General features: G+C 38.8%; 1 protein-coding gene across 9 annotated transcripts in view; it reads right to left on the reverse strand.

Moving 5' to 3' along the window:
• GRIK1 (glutamate ionotropic receptor kainate type subunit 1) overlaps positions 1–18,958 on the reverse strand; it is a 394,762-nt gene that overhangs the window by 111,737 nt on the left and 264,067 nt on the right. For all 9 annotated transcript variants that reach the window (XM_063090144.1, XM_063090140.1, XM_063090129.1 and 6 more), the window contains 2 exons: positions 8,922–8,975; positions 5,237–5,410 (listed from right to left, as the gene is read on the reverse strand). In XM_063090144.1, coding sequence (XP_062946214.1) covers positions 5,237–5,410; positions 8,922–8,975 — 228 coding nt within the window. The remainder of the gene's footprint in view (positions 1–5,236; positions 5,411–8,921; positions 8,976–18,958) is intronic.

An 18,958-nucleotide genomic window follows, 5' to 3' on the forward strand; every position in this document is an offset into this window, starting at 1 on the left:
GTGGGTCCCTCTAGCAAATCATGAAACCTGAAGATGGCCTTGGGGACTCCCAATGCAAACCAATGAGATTCCACCTCACCTTAGGGACAAGGACTAACAACGCTATATGGCTTTATAGAGTCCCCACACTTTGCTGCCTGTCTGGTATTTAGCTGTTATTGGAAAAAGCTGGAGGAGATTGGGGTGCTAAAGAGAGACCTAGTCTTTGTAGAGAAAATGGACAAAAAGCATAGATTTTCTATTTTTCCTGCAAATTGGAAACATTTACTAACCTGACGTAAATGAACAAGGCAGTTTTCCAGGAGAGAAGTACTCCCAAATAACATCCCATTCCCCTAATTTCCTCAAGTGCCTCTCTAGCTTGGTGTTAATAGTTCCCCTATTAAAATCCAAATATGACATCAACGGCATAGAACTAACAGTAATTTCCCACTTAATATGAATTGGCTAGTTTTCTTCATTTCTGTGACTTGTATCATTGAAATGTTGAGAATTTTGGTAAGGGTGGGAGAACTAGTGCTTTCCCTACATGAACCCAACAAAAAAACACAAGCTTGTGGAGGTGGTGGATGCTGCTGAGAAAGCCAAAGTGGTGGAGGAGGCATTGAGCATGCTGAGTACTTGAGCATCCAGGAGGTAGGTGAGAGCCACGTACAAGGGAAATGTGATTTGGAAATGCATTGGGAAACGTGGCAATGATATCAGCATGTACTCACAGTCTAGAAATTTAGTAATAGGAGAGCAACCCCAGCAGGTCCAGTGTGGCTGAGGAGAGAGTTCGTTATACTGTGAGTCTTAATGATTATTTGCCAGCTTTTGAGACAGACAGTGGGCAACAGGTAAACAAAAATTGTATATGAAGTTGGAAAATACACCCAGGTGATGCTGCTGGTCATACAAGGTCACACGGGTCCCAGGTAATGGGCCAGCTTGGGCTACATGGGCAAGCCAAGGAATGTGCCTCTTGTAAAAAATGGGTGGAATAAGGATTCTGCCTTGGTGTTTCAGGTACCTTTAGGAAAATTTAATTCTATGCCCTAGAGGCTTTGCATATGTTCTGTAATTTAATCTGTAGAGTAACACTGTAAAGTATTATTATACAGATTTGCTGATGAGTAAACAGGCTCAGAGAGGCCAAATAACTTGCTCAGTTCACTTAGTTAGGAGACCTCCCCAGGATAAAACCTAGGCATTTCTTGTTCTTATTCTTGCAAAGATCTTCCTTTTTCTACTGAATCCAGTTGCCAATATATTGTCTAGTAGTGAACATTCAAGATGGATATTCAAAGATGTCTTCCCTGTGGATCATAGTTATAAAAAATGTTCACATGTAAGAGAGCAGGACAAGACTACTGGCTTAACTTCACATTGTGAGTGCATTTGAAGAACCGGGAAGGCAGATGACAGATCAATGCTTTGTTGTTTCCAAGACTCCTGTGCCGTAATGAATCATACGTGATTTTGGTCCACAGAGAACAGACCATTCCATTATCCCAGTCTATCCATAAGCCAAGAGATTGAATCAGCCTAAGTGCTGAGAAAAATTTAAGTATAGTGAAAGGGATCAAAGTAGAATTTATGGAACTCATTCCAAACTTCTGTTGAGTTACTTAACACTTCGGTTGATAAAACACTCTTTTTTAAATCTCAAGATATTTTATAATAACAAGTTTCACTGTTTTGAAACTATTGATTCAATACAGTTTTCTTAATTAACTCAATTTTAACCCTATTTTAAAGTCATTTTATTTTTCTTTAATTAAATCTATTGTTCTTAAATCTGGAATCAAGAATTTTTGACTTGGTGATGACTGACTTTTCTATTTTCAGATTTGGATGTGTTTTGACATATATAATAGGACTCTTTGAAGATTTTTTAGTGGATGTAATTCTAAGAAATTCTTAATTGTTAAAAATATTAAAGAGGAAAGTATGTAAGTAGGTGGGAAGTCAAAACATATGGGCTTTTCTTACTTTTTTAAAAATTCCTATATTATATGTTTATACAGGCATCTGTAGATGTATGTAACACACACAAAAAATATGATTATAAAGGACTACAGGTAAATTCACCTTGGAGAACTGTGGAATCATGCATATGATTTTGGAGAATGCAATTCTATTGCAGTAATGGCAGTACTTAAACATTAATAGTGGTTAGTCTATGATTAATTTCTTAAAAATATGATTATTTTAAAATAATTTCTATTCTACTCATCATGCATATTTCTTATTTATAGGCAGTCTCTTTGGGCTATTATAAAAATATTTCAAGGCTATATAAATATTTTTCATTTAACATCTTAAATCATATTAGAAGCTTAATTCATATTTATTTAATGCATTAATTCCTTCATTAAATACATATTTATTGAAGACTTACTTTGTGCCAGTGCTGGGTATAGAGCAGAACACAAAAAGACAAAGACTCTGTCCTCAAGGAGTTCATTTTCTTGTAGGGGAAGGTTTTGAACAGACAAATCAAAATATATCCTATCAGGTCCTAAGGCTATAAAGAAGGGTAAAGCCAGTGAGGAGAGAGAGAATAACAGGGAGGGGTCTAATGTATTAAACAATGGTTCATAGAAGGCTTTTCCTGTGAAGTGGCATTTGAGCAGCTGGGATAGGGGAGGGTTCCAGGCAGGGGGAGCAACAAGTGCTTGGTATGGAACAATGAATGAAATGCAGGGTCTGATATACAGACCCAATGGAATTGAAACCAAAGGGCTTTCTGTCTTAACATAGAGAAGAGAGAATTTGGGTAGAGGCAACTTAAGAGCAAAGATTTGTTAGCATTGAGGCTGGGCTTGGGGACATGGGATGTGCTCTCTTGGCTTAGCAGTTGATCTATTAGATGCCCTTCTACATGCCCTTTCATGTCTCCATGACTCAGTTCCCACATCCCCAAATAAGCCATATCCAGGAGAAAGACAGGAAACAGTAAGGATCAAAGCAGACTCTTTGGTTAAATAAAGGTCAATATTGTGCTTCACATAATCAGTTTCAAAGCTGTATCTGAATGACTGTTGGATCCAACTCCTAGTGGGTGCGTTCTATGACTTTTTTTGACTAGTATTGACATGACATGGCATAGTTACTGATAGAGTTTGCATGTGTTGTCCCCCCAAAACTCATGTGGAAATCTGATCCCCAATATGGCAGTGTTGGGAGCTGTTTGAGTCATGGGGGTGGATCCCTCATGAATGGATTAATGCTCTGCCTGGGGATGGGGGGTAATAAGTGAGTTCCTGGAAGAGCTGGTTGTTTAAAAAGACCCTGGCACCTCCCCCCTCTCTCTCTTGCCATGTGATCTGCTTGTATCCATTGGCTGTCTGCCTCTTTCCACCATGACTAGAAGCAGCCTCAGGCCTGCACCAGATGCAGCTGTCCCAGAATCATGAGCCAAATAAACCTCTGCTCTTTATAAATTGCCCAGGCTCTGGCATTCTGTTATAGCAACACAAAACAGATGAATTCAGTTACTGTACCCACCTTTATAGCACCCTGCTGAGCCACCTCTTCTAATCTGGACAATCTCTACTTTCCTTTTTAAAGTTTATAATAATAGTAACAATAGCAACAAGAACGCAGCCTAGAAACCCCTCTTTCTTTCAGGTAGAACCCCCTCTCTCAGGTGTAATGACAGTAATAAACTCTAGGCAGCAGCCCTGGGGGAGTGAACTGGTGCTATCTCCTTTGTTCAATGGTCATCCTCCTCTCAGTCCATATGTACAAACTGTTCTGTCAGATCAGTATAATTGAATGCACAGATGCTTTTTTGGGTAAATTAAGCCATACCTGAGATGAATATTTAATGTTTGGCATGAATCCACAATCTGTGTTAACATAGCGTCAAACTGTAACTCTTTCAGTGGTTTATACCAAGTGCAGGTAAAAACTATTTGAGACTTCATCGTGTGATAGAAATCTCATTGGAAGGCAGAGAGGTGGGCAGAGGATTTTAAACCATATTTGAACTCACTGCAATTACAAATTCCCAAGGAAGAAGAGAGAAACTGATGTATTAGCATGCTCCTCTGTCTCTTTCTCTTTTTTCCTGGTAATCTCTCTCCCTTTCAGAAGTCTAGTATTTTCCTGGATATTCTCTACTTGTTCTTATTTAAAGTGATGTTTCAAATCACCCCAAGGCTCATTTGTACCAAAATGCTTCTCGTCATTATCTCTCAGATCACTTTGTATATTTTAAAAGTTATTTTGTGTTTGAAAAACAGTCAGGGACCCTGAACATGGAATCATCCAGAACCACTTAATTCATTCATGTATTTCTTCTTTTCTTTTGTTCCTCATAATAAAAAGAAAAAAGGAAATTCTAAGTTCATTTCTCTGTGAGACGATACCTTTCACTTATCAGTAAATTGCATCTTAAAAGAGTGCTTCTCCTGACGATGGGAACAGAGAATGAAATACTGTGGCAATTTAAAATGCTATTACCTGCCTGCATTCCTGGTATCTTTCCCTTTAGATGCCACTGTTCCTACATAGAAAGCATTTTTTTTTTTATTATTTCCTGTTATTTTCTTCATCACCCAGGGAGCTTCATTAGGAAAATAGAGCAAAGTTAGGTGCATTTGACAAGAGACAAATGATGTTACAGAGAAGCTCTCTGATGAGGCAGTTTGCAATTTATCTGTTCACAGAGTACCTCTGACTTGTCATCCGCTCCAACAGCGACATATGGCTGGTGTTAAGCACTGTCAGTGTCTGCAAAGGTGTGCCTATCTGCTTCCAGGACAGGAAGACAGTCAATGCACCAGCTGTATGTAAATCTGGCATTTTTCCATATCAGCTTCTGCTTGCTGAGACGTAGCAGAAGCCAGGAAGTCCAAGTGGTTCTGCATAACTTTTCTAGGCAGGTTGTTTTTCTCTCTTCCTCACTCTCCCCAAGGCCACATTCCTAGGGGTAAGAACTCTCTTCCCTTGCCCTTGTTTTAGTTCCTGCTTTGTTTTCATTTGGCTAATGATTGGGGCTACATTTGTCAACATTTTTATCTGAGGCAAGTGCATTCAGAATGCTAAAAATAGCAGTTTTTGATAGTAGCCAGGCACAGCCTTCGAAAATACCTAAGTAGCTTATTCTTTTTCTCCTACAAGTCCAGGCACATGTAATAACAGTAATAACACTTTTCCTCACCTTTTAAAGGCATATGAGATTCTTAACCTAGGCCCTGAAAAATTCAAACATTCTTTCAAATGATTTTATTTTAAAATTACGTACTGTCATCATGCCATCCAAAAGGCCAGTTTCGGGCCTGGGGGGCGCCTGCAATCGTTCCATTGACCACTTCTCGATGATGGATGACACGTGAGGGTTGTCAATATTAAGCAGCCGAAACCCAGTCATGTTGACGCCGCTGTACCTGTAGAGTTCCAGATCTAAAGCAAATAAGTCCTGTGCAGTATTAAAAGTGATAAAAGTGGAAAAGAATTAGCATTTTCAATGTTCTTTTTTTTATGCAAAAGAAATTAATGATTGTAGAAGAAACAAACACAGTGGTTTCCCCTTATCCTGGGTTTCAGTTACCCGTGGTCAACCGGGGTCCAAATGTATAAATGGAAAATTCTAGAAATAAACAACTCATAAATTTTAAACCATGCATTGTTCCACATAGCATAATGAAATTTTGCACCCTCCTACTGCCTGGGGATATAAATCCTCCCTTTGTCCAGGACATCTGCGCTGTAGATGCTCCCTGCCCTTTAGTCTCTCAGACGTCCTTTCAGTTATCAGAATCAACTTCAAGATGCTGTGTTCAAGTCACCCTTATTTTACTTCAGAATGGCCCCAAAGTGCAAGAGTAGTAATTCTGGCATATTCTGGCAAATTAAACTTTATCATAGGTATGTATATATATAAGAAAAAACAGTACATATAGGGTTCCATACTATCCTCGGTTTCAGGCATCCATTTGGGGGTCTTGGAATGCATCCCCTTTGGATAATCTACTACTAGAGATTAAAATAAAAACTAGCATCGTTTCTATAAAAAAAACATTTCGCACTGTTTTTCATTCACACGCTTTCTGAGAAACTCTAAGACAATAAGCAGTTTTTATTTTTATCTATTTTTGCAATACTGTTAGAGTTTGGATAAACCAAGAAGAGGAATTTGGTTGCCAATAATTAGTATGTCCTTGGGCACAAGATATGATATTCTGAGAAGACAAGAATTCTGTTCCTAGGATATAGTTTGGAGAGTTGGAAGGAGTCTTTGTGTCCATTTGGTTCAATGCTTTTATTTTATAGATGAAGAAACTGAGTTCTGAGTGGTGACGTGACCAAGACAAGAATGAGCTACAGGCCAGTGGCAGTTCCACCCTTCTCCATCACATCTTGCAGCCTCAGACGGTTCCAGGTCTTGCCATGGAAATGAAATTTGGAAATTGCATATGTATTTGATAGGAAGATCACTCCTGGCAGGAAAAAATACCATCCCCTGGCTCACTGAAAATAACTCATTCCATAAAATGAGAACATGGAGAGTGCTCACTGGGCATGTGCTCAGAATATGGACCGAAGGGTTCTCTTCAGAGAATATGCTATAGCATGTGTTTGTGTGGGCAAGAGAGCATCTTAACAACAGAACTCATTCCCATTCAGACAATGCTTCAGGAAAAAATGTCTAACCCATCTTAGAGTTTTCATTACAGATGAGGCTGGGTATAAACCAGAAGTTTATACATTGATTCATATTTAAAATAGACTTGTGTGATAATTTCAACTTTTTTTAATATAAAAAGATTAGACTCTAAAATATATTATTCAAGTGTATCACATGTAAGGATAAACTAAATCTTCAAAATATCATTTAACAGAAAAAAGAAAACAAAACACAACAACAACTACAAAAACTAGCATAAAAATTTCCTAACAATATAACTGCTTTCTGAAAGTGCAGTACAAGACAGTATATTTATCAGTGGTGGTAGTGAGGACTCAAGAGCAGCAGCTTCAGGAACATTTCATGATTTGCATTTGCAGAAGATGTACACAGATTTATTCTTTTGAAGAACTCTTCTCTACATTGTTGCCTTTTCCCAAGATAACTTTGGACTGGGCAGTAGAATGATAAGAGTGCAGCTCTGTGCTCCTAGCTCATATCAGGAAAGGTATACTGCCTTTTAAAGCATTGCATATTTTTTTCTTTGCATTAAGTAACTAATTTATTTCATTATCTTTTATCAATACTCATGGGTAAGAATGGTAAGACTGTAAAAGCAAAGCAGGGTAGAATGCAGGTAAAACTAAAGGAAAAGGATTAAATAAGCTAATGTAAAGAATAAGACCCAGGAAAGAATGACTCCTTTAGCACACTCAATGAATAAAAGAAAAGTTACTTGAGCTACAGAAGGCCAGACAGAAACTTCTAGAACACATAAATTCAATATGCTGAAATAGATACATCAATATGTGAGTGCAGAATGAGGAAAGCAAGGGTGTGAGGAGGAAGCAGGAATACGAAGTGCACAACTTGTTCATCTTTCCAGGGTCTCCACTGAGGACCAGCCTTCTTAGTTTCCATTGTTCATATTCTTTCCCAAATTTCTCCAAAACCAATGCTTCAGGGTGTGTACAGCTGGGGCTAGTAGAAAGTTCAGAGGCAGATGACCACGTCACCTTAAGTAAAACCCTGGTGTTCATGGTGATGGAGGAAAGGTCATATTTGCAAACAAACTAAGACATTTAGAAGTTCCCAAACTTCCCTTGACTGTTCTGAAAGAGGACCTGATCAGGATAGTGAGAGAACAGGGTAGGAAGATCTTGGAAACCTTATTTCAGAAACATCTGCTCTGTACCCCACTTCTCTGCCCCAAACTCAGTAGCAGTAATGATTTTGAAAACTACCTTAGCATTAAACTCATGATGTCCTCTGCTCCTCTTCACGCTCTTGGAGATACATGAGTCAGAGATGGAATTTACTACTTCTGTGAACAGTATGGTCTTTCTTCCAAATTCTTTGGTTTCCCTTACTCACGAGCCTAGCTTGTCAGTTATATTTGCCAAAATATTCCTCTTACTGACTCCCCCAGAATCTGGGTATATTTTAGTTGATATACCCTTACAGATTAGAAAAGAAGATTGACTCTGTGTTTTTTTCCTCCTGTAAGAAAGTGGAGTGTGTGTGGGTGGAGTTGTGTGTGTGTGAGACTGTTTTCTGAAATTGATTGAGAGCTATCACATCATTTTGGTGTATTAAATGCCCTAAATCATTCTCCCTTGATCTGATAATCTCTCAAAATTCAGGGCATCTTAGAGTTTCTTTTGGATTTCTAAGGTTTAGAGCCATGCTTTTTCCCCTTCTATTACCATATTTATCATAGCACAATGAAATCATTTTTTGTGGTCCTTTATCAGTTTCTCACTAACCCTCCTCTCCCTCCCCCTTTCCACCTCTGGTGGCCTCAAGAATTTCTTTAACAGTGCAAAACACTCAATGTGCAGAGCATCTCCCAAACTCTTCTTCTTGATGGATTTACAAATGCATGACAGGTGACCTCTGGCTAACCCAGCTATCTATTGGACACAGGCAAGAAAGCCACATTGGATCAAAGAATACCAAGACTCACTTCGGTGCACCTTCTAATGTATATAAAAATTGTAGATGATGCCTCTTTATGAAGTGTGCACTTTAATAGTTTCTATTTGATGAAATTTTCATTTTAATTCCTCTCCAGATGCACACACATTGATGCTAGTTAAGAAAGAAAGAAAAAAGAAAGAAAGAAAGGAAGAAGGAAAAAGAAACCTGCTGTTCAGTATTACTGAATTTAAAGAATTTTTAGGATCATCAGACAAATCTCCATGACAATGTACTGCCTTTGACACTTGTGGAACTGACTTTGAAATAACTGTGTGCAGACGTTTTCTATCCTGTGGAATACATGTCTACTGGATTCACTTACCAAGGTTGTGAAAAAGTAATGATAGTACTCAGTCATCATGCCCATAAACAGAATCTGCAAAGAGAAATAGAGGAAAGAATCAGAAATAGAATTATAATGAGAAATAAAGAAATATATTATTACTAGGGTGACTGCAAAAGCTTGGGAACATAAAACAGGAAAGGGCTTTGTAAATCCACACTCAGCAGATCAGAAACCCGAGGCTAATTAGTGTCTGGGGTGGAGTGAGGCCACTGACCTCCATATAATCCTATTTCCATGACATCATGTTGGACTTCCATTGAAGTAATCACAGTTTAACAAAATAAAAACAATATACACACTCACAGAATTTTTGGAACTGTCAAGATGCCAAGTATGTAACTTAGAATCAGAATTAAGAAACAAAGTGAAATTTGTGTAAGAATAGTCCCTATCTGTCCATCTATAAACGAATCCTATCTTTCTCTGCTCATTCTGTGGGGTAAGATGGAAAGGGGTAGAGAGAAAAGTATCAGAGATATCTTTTAATTTAAAAATAGTTTATGCTTAACACATTTTATATTTGGAGTTTTCCATAATGGCACAGGGTTTTGTCTTTTCCACTGCCTAGATTTCTCATGCTTTGAAATATATTTTATCAATCTCTTTAGCCTTCGTACTTAGCATAATGCTTCCCTCAGAGAAGAACTCATTTAATGTTGAATTGGCAATGCTGGTACGTAGGTATGTTTAAATGGGGATTTGTGAGTGAGTATATCTTTGATATCTTTCTCTCTACGCCTTTCCCATCTTATCCCACAGAATGAGTAGGGAAAGATAGGATTCGTTTCTAGATGGAGGATGGGGACGATTGTTATACAAATTTTACACTGTTCCTTAATTCCAATTCTCAGTTACCTACTTGGGATCTTATCAGTTCCAGACATACTGCGAGTGTGTATATTGTTTTTATTTTGTGGAGGAGGGGAGAAAGAGGGTGTGAATTGAAAAAACAGGGGTTCTAGGTGGACGTAGTTTATTAAACTGTGATCTTGCTTTCAGATTCCTGAAGATGGTGTCAACTGAGAAGAAAATGTTGCAAATACTTTTCTAAATCTTCTAAATGAGAGTATCACCTTCCTTGGGGCAGGTTACCAAAAGGATCATTTGAATGCTATTTTTAGATCTTAGTATAAAAATGCATGGAGAAGACTCAGAAATCAAATTTCCAAGGCAGTTTTCCCCACAAGTCTGGTCAATTCTAGATGCAAGTGAGAATTCCCTCTGGAAGTTTTTAAATCAGAGATTCTTAGGCTCCATAACAGAGACCTCCTGAATTAGAATTTCTGAAAGTGGAGCCTTGGTTTCTGCATTTTACACCAAAGGTTGAAAACAGGTATATTTGCATTAAAGAACAAAGAATTTCAGAACTTCAGTTGAAGAGATGGATTAAAAAGTTCTGGGGGAAGGCAATACAAGTTATCAGAGGTCCTGAAGGTGCCCAATACATGTAAACTGGAATGATTTTACGTGAGAGGGAGTAGAGAATAAACAGGGTATTCGGGGATAGTGCATAACATAGGATGAACACCAGTTTGACACTTTTTAATGTCATCTCTGCTAACATGGAAACCAGAAGACTATTCAGTGAGACAGTAATGTCATGAAGGTAAGACAAATAACAGGAAACTCTCCCTATGAATCATGAGCTAACAGCATGTAAGTCGCTCCTATGGTGATAACAAGACCAGGTGCACAAAAGGATTTTAGAAAGAATAGACTTGCTGTTGGGCCATCGATAACTTTTAAAGCCATGCGTGGAGAGGTCTTATTAGCTGGTCTCATATCATTTGAACATAAAGAGCTGGCCTGCCGGGGTCAGTCAGGAATCCAATTTTTCACTTTGGTCTTTAGATAGTGTAATTGCAGCCAAGACTACCTCTTGAAGGGGAACAGGGCAAGTTTAATGTTTAGATATAGAGCTGAACACAGGTTTAAAATATTGTTTCTGGAACTGAAAATGAAACAAAGGCACCTGAGTTTATAGCTCTTCGCTTGGGCAAAATTTTCTTTCTAAACTTCATTATGAAGGCTTTTGATCTCCTGTTGAAGACATAAGCATTTTTTTAAACAACCATTCAACTAATTATTTTTATTATTGCTTTTTATAGTTCCTAGAGGCAAATATTCATTTGACATGCCTCTTATTCTGTGTTAGAAAAGAGATGAAAATGTGGTAAATAAACAGCCAACAGGACAGCTTTTATTGCAGATAGAACCTTTGGGTTCTCCAATACACTTTTTATTTGTTGTACTAGAAAAATCGTCTCCTTTCCTAGCTAGGTGCTTGGGTCAGTGCCTCCTAGTCATTCCCTTGAATTTCCTAAAAATGGGAATTAAGAAACAAGTACTGTCACTGATTATTGGGCAGTCAACTTTGTGGACACTCTAGGACCCAGGTGAATGAAAAACTTCTAGATTAAGAAAAAACAAAGCAGTAGCACCAAAAGTGGTGCTTTTAAAACAATTGTTGTTATAATGGTCTGTAGGCTAGGTGGAACTGGTAGGCAGTCCTGTCATCTAATAGTGGAATACTTTATAAATAAAAGTATTTCATTCACATTCTGATTTTCTCTCTGCATGTTGGTATTTCAGCTAAAAGTCATTAAAGGATTAGGGAAATGTCACATCAAGATAAATGTCAGTTTTAAAAATAAAAAGTATAATCATGATATGAGGAGTTTTCAAATAATACTTTGCAAAACTGACTTTTTCCTAAGAAAGACTACCTTCTTTGAATTTTGATACTGCACTCATCTGCTGAACTAACCAAATGGTACTGACCAAGGCAGTGTGTGCACTTTACTAGGGAAATATTGCTAAAAACCAGTTCTGGCTCTATTCAAATCATTTTTAATGGCACAAAACACATAAAGTCACAATAATATGTACTAAATGTGGCTATCAGTACTGTTCATATTGATAGCATATTCACCTTAATTGCTTCCACTAATGCGTTCTTCTAATAATGTTTATTTCTTAACAGAATTATTCTTATTAAATATCTTTTGACATCATGTCATTGACTTAGACTGACAGACAGTAAAAAGCCCAGCCCCTCAGATAGCATTATGGATCTAAAATAGGGATGGTGTTGAGTATCTTCTACCCCTCTTGATTTTGGAAGTTCCCTAGTGTGGACATCATTAGTGGTGTTTGCCCATTTTTGAACTCAAAGGGCACGTGATAGGATTGCATTTCCTGACTCCTTGTGCTTGAGTGGGGCCATGTGTTGATTCTGGCCAATGCGGTGGGACAGATACTGACATATGTTGCCCTCCAGAGATTCACTCTCAATGATATGTGCCTAGCATGTTTATCAGTGCCAGAACAAACTGTTCAAAATAAATACATTTTTCTGTTTTGTGAATACTGTGAATCATGCAAGTGATCTTTACAACTTTGTTTTCATTGCCAGGAAGTTTAGGTTTAAAATTGTGGGTCCTGAGACTTCCAGTCAAGATGGTAGAATAGATGGTCCCCAGTGTCACTGTCTCCCACAAATCATCCAATTTACAACTATTAAAAAGCAAGGACAGCCCAGCTAGGACCAATAGAGCTCAGGGGAAGAGGAAGAGAGACCTATAGAGGTCATGAAGGCAGGAGAAGCCACGATGAAAGAAAAGCCTGCTCCCACCATTTTGAGTTCTGGCTACTTCCAGGCTGTAGCTGCTGAGCACATGGATTAGGAGCTGGCAAAAGCCACAGCTGTGCCCTTCATATGAAGTTGTTTGGAGGATGCAGGGGAGAAGAGGGCCTTGGTGGCTCCCAGGCCAGCAAGACCACTAACAGGGTTCCTGTGGACCCACATAGGAGGGAGGAGCCACAACAACTGAAAAAAGGAGCCACTCAGAGGCCAGTAAGTCATTGCAAGGGACCAGCACATGGCCTCCGTGTGGGAAGTGTTTGGAGTGGGGCAGATAGGGGAGACGGGCCCACTGGGGGAACACTGGGGCACAGCATGGACAGTTGATCTGCCCTCTAATCAGTGCAGGAACACTCAGTGGAGACTGATCAGGAATATAAAACTGCAGGGGGAGCAGTTTGCTGAAAAGTCTCAGGCCCAGGCCAGAGTTTCCACACAATCCAGGTGTACCAGATCTCACAGGACCCAAAAATTCCTATAAAGTCAAATATTAAAACCTGAGCTGCACAAAAAGCCTTCCCCAGGGAATCAACAGCAAAGCACTAATTTAGCTCAACCTGAAGTGCTGGTCCGCATAGGAATTTCCCCTATTTTAGAAGTAAGCAAAGGACAACAAATTAATTCCAGTGCAGAGTTTAAGTGGTGGAAACAACAAATAATCCAACACAGAACTGAAAGAAAAAACAAAATACTCACAGATCAGAGACAAAGTTTGATATTAACTAGTAAATGTCTAACACCACCAAAGAACACCTATAAAACCTAGAATGAATGGAAGCCCCCTGGGCTCCCAAAACAGAGATGGGGGAGGGCTGTGGGCCTCAGTGACGCTCCCTGACAACCACACCCAGCCCACTGGTGATGACTACTGAGCCACTGCAGGAAGCACCCTGGGCTCCTGAGCTGGGGCAGTGGGGGCACCAAGGGCCTCAGCCATGCCCTCTCGGCATCCACAACCAGCCCAGTGATGACCACCAAGCCCTGCAGGAAATGCCCCGGGCTCCTGGGCTCCAAAGCTGAGCAATGTGAGGCCTCGGGCCTTGGACAGACCCCCTGACATCTGCAACCAGCCCAGTGATGACCATGAAGTCACCACCAGAAATATCCTTGGCTCCTGAGCTGGAGTAGTGTGAGGCCAAGGGTTTCAGCCACACCCCCCTGATATCTGCCTCCAGCCCAGCAATGACCAAGCCACCGGTGGAAGCCCCCTGGTATCCCCTGCAGGAATGTAAGGGGTGCCATGGGCCTCGACTACACACTCCTTCCTCCTTCTCCCACCCTCTCCCCCTTGCTCCACTGCTCTGCAACATCTTATAATGTAAAAAAAGAATAGTACTAATAAATAAATCAATTTAATAAATTTTTTTTTAAAAAAAGTAAAACCATGTTGACCTCTAAAAAAATAAATAAATAAAAAAGTAAAATTGTGGGTCCTCTACTAGCAACCAGTCAGGAACAGAGGGTATATATTCTATGTGTGCTAATGTCATCCAGCTTTATGTTTTTCTTAATTTGTGCCAATTCTCTTCTGAAAAAACAATCATTTTGTATCAAATGTATCTTTCTTGGTGGCTCCTATTCTTTGTAGAATAAAGATATTACTAATAAATAAATAAGCATGGTTGGAATGAGCTGAATAATTTTTTCCTGTAAGGAGAGGTGAAATCTCCAGATCTGATGAAGCTGGGTTAGGTTAGAGTAATGACAAAGAGGGCATCCAACAAAACAGTTCTTTCCACCCCCCCCAACTCCAGTGATCCAGTGATCATCATTTATAATCATACTCTATATCACTGCAGAATAAATTATAAGAACTCAAAAGAGACCAATACCAGAAGACTTAAAGTCCTGCGTACTTTCGACATTCCATTCTATTAGATGAAATAATCTTCCTTGTTATCTATATACATATCTAGATAACAAAATATTTTAAGGCTTTCTCTGTAATCCGCTACTGAGCATAGAAATGCCATGTGACTCTTTTGATGTTTCAGTGGCTACAAAATAATTACTGCTTTCTTTAATTTGTAGTTTAAATGGATCATTGGAAAGCAGAAAAAAAAAAACAAAAAACTCAATGCCTGTTGGCTCTTTAAAGGACAATATGTCCTCAGATATAATTATTGCTCATTAACAATGGTGATTCCACATTGGTCCAGCTGCTTCCTGAAGTTTTTGTGACAGAACCATCATGACCTTTTTCACAGCATCATTGACCCTCTTTGGTCTAGCCCTGTTTTCCTTACCAAAGAGGATATCTTGGATTTTGATGTGTGAAGTTATCAAGTACAGCCTGAGCAGCACCAAGACTATATTTTAGTTTGACTTGCAAGTCCTCATGGAGGTTTAGGTGAAGATAAGCAAGACATAGTTTGTGGAGAGTAATGCCTGTGGTTGGTGACAGAGTCATCCTGTAAGATACCTGGAAAGTCTTTGGATCACAGGCTTCCAGCAACATGTCCAGGTATCTCAAGAAGCCTGTACCATATTTCAGCCTGACCATTTCCCAGAAGACCATGCGATGCCACGGAGACAGCAATAACAACAAAAAATTCCTCTCCACAAATTCTCAGTATCCATCACTAAGGACAACCCATATGTTACAAATAATTGGCTTTATGATGCTATCGTGGGAGGAGAAACTTCAAATGGAATCTGGAGTGCTCCTGAGTAATGTTGAAGTGTTCTTGTAATATTTATATGGGTTTTTATTACTATTTTCCATTGAAAAATAGGTGTCTTGGAAGTTGATATTGACTAATCTGAAGTATACTGCTCCTTTTATAGCCTTTTCAATATCAGGATAAATTCTATGTCATCAAACATGGCTTCTAGTCAATAATTTCAAGTGAATAACTTCCAAATGTGTGACATGCAGTGTGGCTAAAATAATGGTTTTACCTCAAGATAAAGAGAAGTTTTTTTTTTTTTTTTTTTTTTTTTAGCACAGAAATGTTCAGGAAACTAATTGAATACTATCAAGTGTTAGAACAGCAATTTTAAGATGAAGGTTTGAGCTCCAGGGTGTTGCTGTTTTTCATTTGCCATCTGTGATAGGCAGCAACTACACTATCCTCTGAACAGGATGCTTCTTTGGCCACACAATTTTTAATGCTGATCATCAGCAGAACAAACAAGGATAAGTAGGCCTTTAGAACAGTCTTTATTGTTGAAAAAAAAAGAAAACACTCATGCCACATTGAATGATTATAACTTACATACACAAAAGTGACAGTGGAATGTATTACAAACCCAGCCACTTTCCTCCTGCCTCCAAGTTAAACCAAAGAAAAGCAAAGAATATTCCACAAAGAGTTGGTGAATAGAATAGCTGTACTATTTGGGAGAGTCTCTTAGTCTTAATTCCTTTATAAGCTTCTTTCTCCAGAAGTAAGGTGGGGGAGAAGGGAAACTGATACAAATAGATACTAATAAATGGAATGGAAACCAATGGGGTTAAGTTTAGTTTCAGAAGATAATCGCACTAGTAGAGCCAGATTGCTCACCCAGGTGCATTAATAGACAAGCTTATGCTGTTTAAGCAGAACAGCCTGTTGAGATCAGAACAGGAAGAAAAGATTTCCCATGGCAGAATGAAACAGACAATCTGGAAAATAGGAGAGAGTGGAGTTTTGGAGGATTATGTGAACCTAAAAAGTAAACTCTGCAACATCTGGGGGAAACAGGTAGAAAAATGATGTGTAAGAAAAAATACAGAGGAAAAAAGGTTTTAACAGGAAAGTATCACACAAAATCTAGAAGCTGAAGGGTTAACAGAGAATATGTTTAATCTTTTTGCAATAACCTTCTTTCATAATGGCAGTAATAAAAGCTATACCTCAAATTTCCCTGAAGGTAACCTTTTGGAGGAGAGATAGGGGTACAGCCATTAAATGGTGGTCTTGCTGGCCTCATAAGTATCTGTAGCCCATTAAAGTCATAATGAGTCTGCAGCCCGATCTTCGGCTTTTAAGAAAACTTTACTTTGTCAATTTATCTGAAAATGATCAAGCTTAGAAAATAATTATTTATACCAGTTTTTCTCAATGTATTAGAATCACTGAGAAACTTTTAAAAAATACTAGTGACTGAACCCCATTCCTAAATATTCTGGTTTATTTGATCTGGGTATGTTCTTAGACATTAATATTTATTAAAATCTCTCCAGGTAATACTTCTTGCAGCCAGAGCTGAGAACCATTAATTTATATTAATTAAGCTCATGTTTTTAAGGCACAACAATAACCCTTACAGCTACTATCTGCTGAGTTCTACAACATGCCCACTACAGTAACAGGTTCTTCACATACAATTGGAGAAGACGTGCCCTCCTCAATTCATAGATTTGAGAGATAAGCCAGAGTTACAGTATTTGACCCCAAATTTGATTTTAGTCCTGGGCTCTTGGCACTATATTCATTTGTTAATTGATAATAGGAGGTGTAGGTGGCAGAAAAATCAATAATTTGCACAAAGTTCCTCTGAACTTTGAGAACCCAAATAAAAGCAGATGGTTTTTCGGTGAGAGCAAAGTAAGAACCACAGAAGGTGGAGCTTTATGATAAGTAGGATGCATCCTTCCAGCCAAGCGAGCTTGTTAAGTTGCCCACCTACTTTTGAAGGAGCCTCCTGTCCAGAGAGTTGGACCCAGCCGTACAAGGTTCTTTGGAGGATGCTCCAGGTCCTATGAAGCACCTTGCTCACTGTTCTCCTACTGTGGGAATTTAGACCTACATTGACTGCCTATTTCAACATCTCTTTAGATGTTTGAATTAATTAGATCAAACTTTTCTTGTAACTTTGAATCCCCTCGACGACATTTGGGAAGAACTGTAATCTATGAATTAAGAAAGAGTAGTTTGTAAAACTCTGTAACAGACTTTTTTTTTTTTTTTTTGCTAGATACTTTTGTGTACTAGATGCAATGACGGCAGAGGGTACAAGATGTGGAGGGCTCTGGGTAGCATGCCGAGCAATATGTCCTTTATTCTCAATGCAATGCCTGGGATGGGGGATGGGACTCAGGAATTTCAAGCAAGGGAGGAATAAAGTCAGATATTTTAGAGTGAACAGTTTTTCAGACTACATGGAGTCTGGACAGGGGAACAAAGGGGAAGAGGACTGTGGCAGAGAAATCAATCGTATTAGTATAGAAGGAAGATGATGAGATAGATGGAGAAAAGAAGATTGAATCCAAAACTTATTCAGAGGGTAAAATGTTGAACATTTGGTACCTAATAAATGGGGAAGTTGGTGGCGGGGAGGGTTGTCAGTGGATTTCTAGGTTTCTGACTTGAGTAATTGCGTGATGTTTCTAGTCACCAAGAGAGGGATCAGAGGAGGAGAAACTGGCTGGTTGGGGAAAGGGTGATGAGGAATATGCAAAGTGTTAAGTCTGGCATGGAGATTTCATAACATCAGGTGAGATCTTAAGAAGACTTGGTAGGTCAGGAAGTCTGGGAACCACTGTTGTGACAGAGCGCAGAGAGTGATGCATGATGGAGTTTGGATAGGGAAGCCTGCTCCACTCTTGTACTTTTGCCTAGACATGATACCACCAATAATGATGATGATAGTCTCTAACGTGGATTATTTTATACATCAGTGCTGGGCTTAATGCCTTAAATTGAATGCATTCTCCCATTTAACTTTTCTCAAAATGATATGATATAAATACTAATACATTCCCTTTATACAGAAATATAACATAACTAATCACCAGGTCCTCTGTTAATGATTACATTATCCAATTCACTGGAGTTTTTAATGGTATTGTATTCCCCTTTAGTCCTGGAACAGTCTTTAGCACATAGAAGGCACCCAAAAAATGTTAGCCGAGTAAATAGTGAAATTTGCATCTCACTGAATTACCCTTACTACAGAGAGGATTTGGTTAACAGTCATGGGAAAAGTAAGGAGGAAGGGTCCTTTAGGTAAAATTTTGCATATATGAAGGGTTGAAGAAGCAGATGTGGTTAACCTCACAAAGGGATTTAGTCTGCAGCTTCTTTTAGAGAATCTGATGCACACTGTAGACCCTTTTCTGTAGGCCTGTAGGTTCAAATTTTCAATAAAGCTGGATTTTACTGATCCTACTACAGGCTTAAGATGTGCCTCGCTATGCAATCCCTAAATTCTTTTCATGATTCCTTCTAAAGTGTCTGCTTCCATTGCAAGGATAATTTTTCTTATCTCCCGTTACAGTCAAATTTTGATGTCACTGGAATTAAGAATGAGAGCATTTCTGAGGCACTTATATTATTTTCATTTCTTCCCAATTCAAGTTGAAGCAAATCTAAGTCCTTTTCTAAATCTACTTTTTGGAAGCTTTGAAAATCCTCAAATGGGTATCCTGGACACTAAGATATGG

The sequence above is a fragment of the Cynocephalus volans genome, chromosome 1 (genome assembly GCF_027409185.1).
Source record: "Cynocephalus volans isolate mCynVol1 chromosome 1, mCynVol1.pri, whole genome shotgun sequence".
Taxonomy (NCBI): domain Eukaryota; kingdom Metazoa; phylum Chordata; class Mammalia; order Dermoptera; family Cynocephalidae; genus Cynocephalus; species Cynocephalus volans.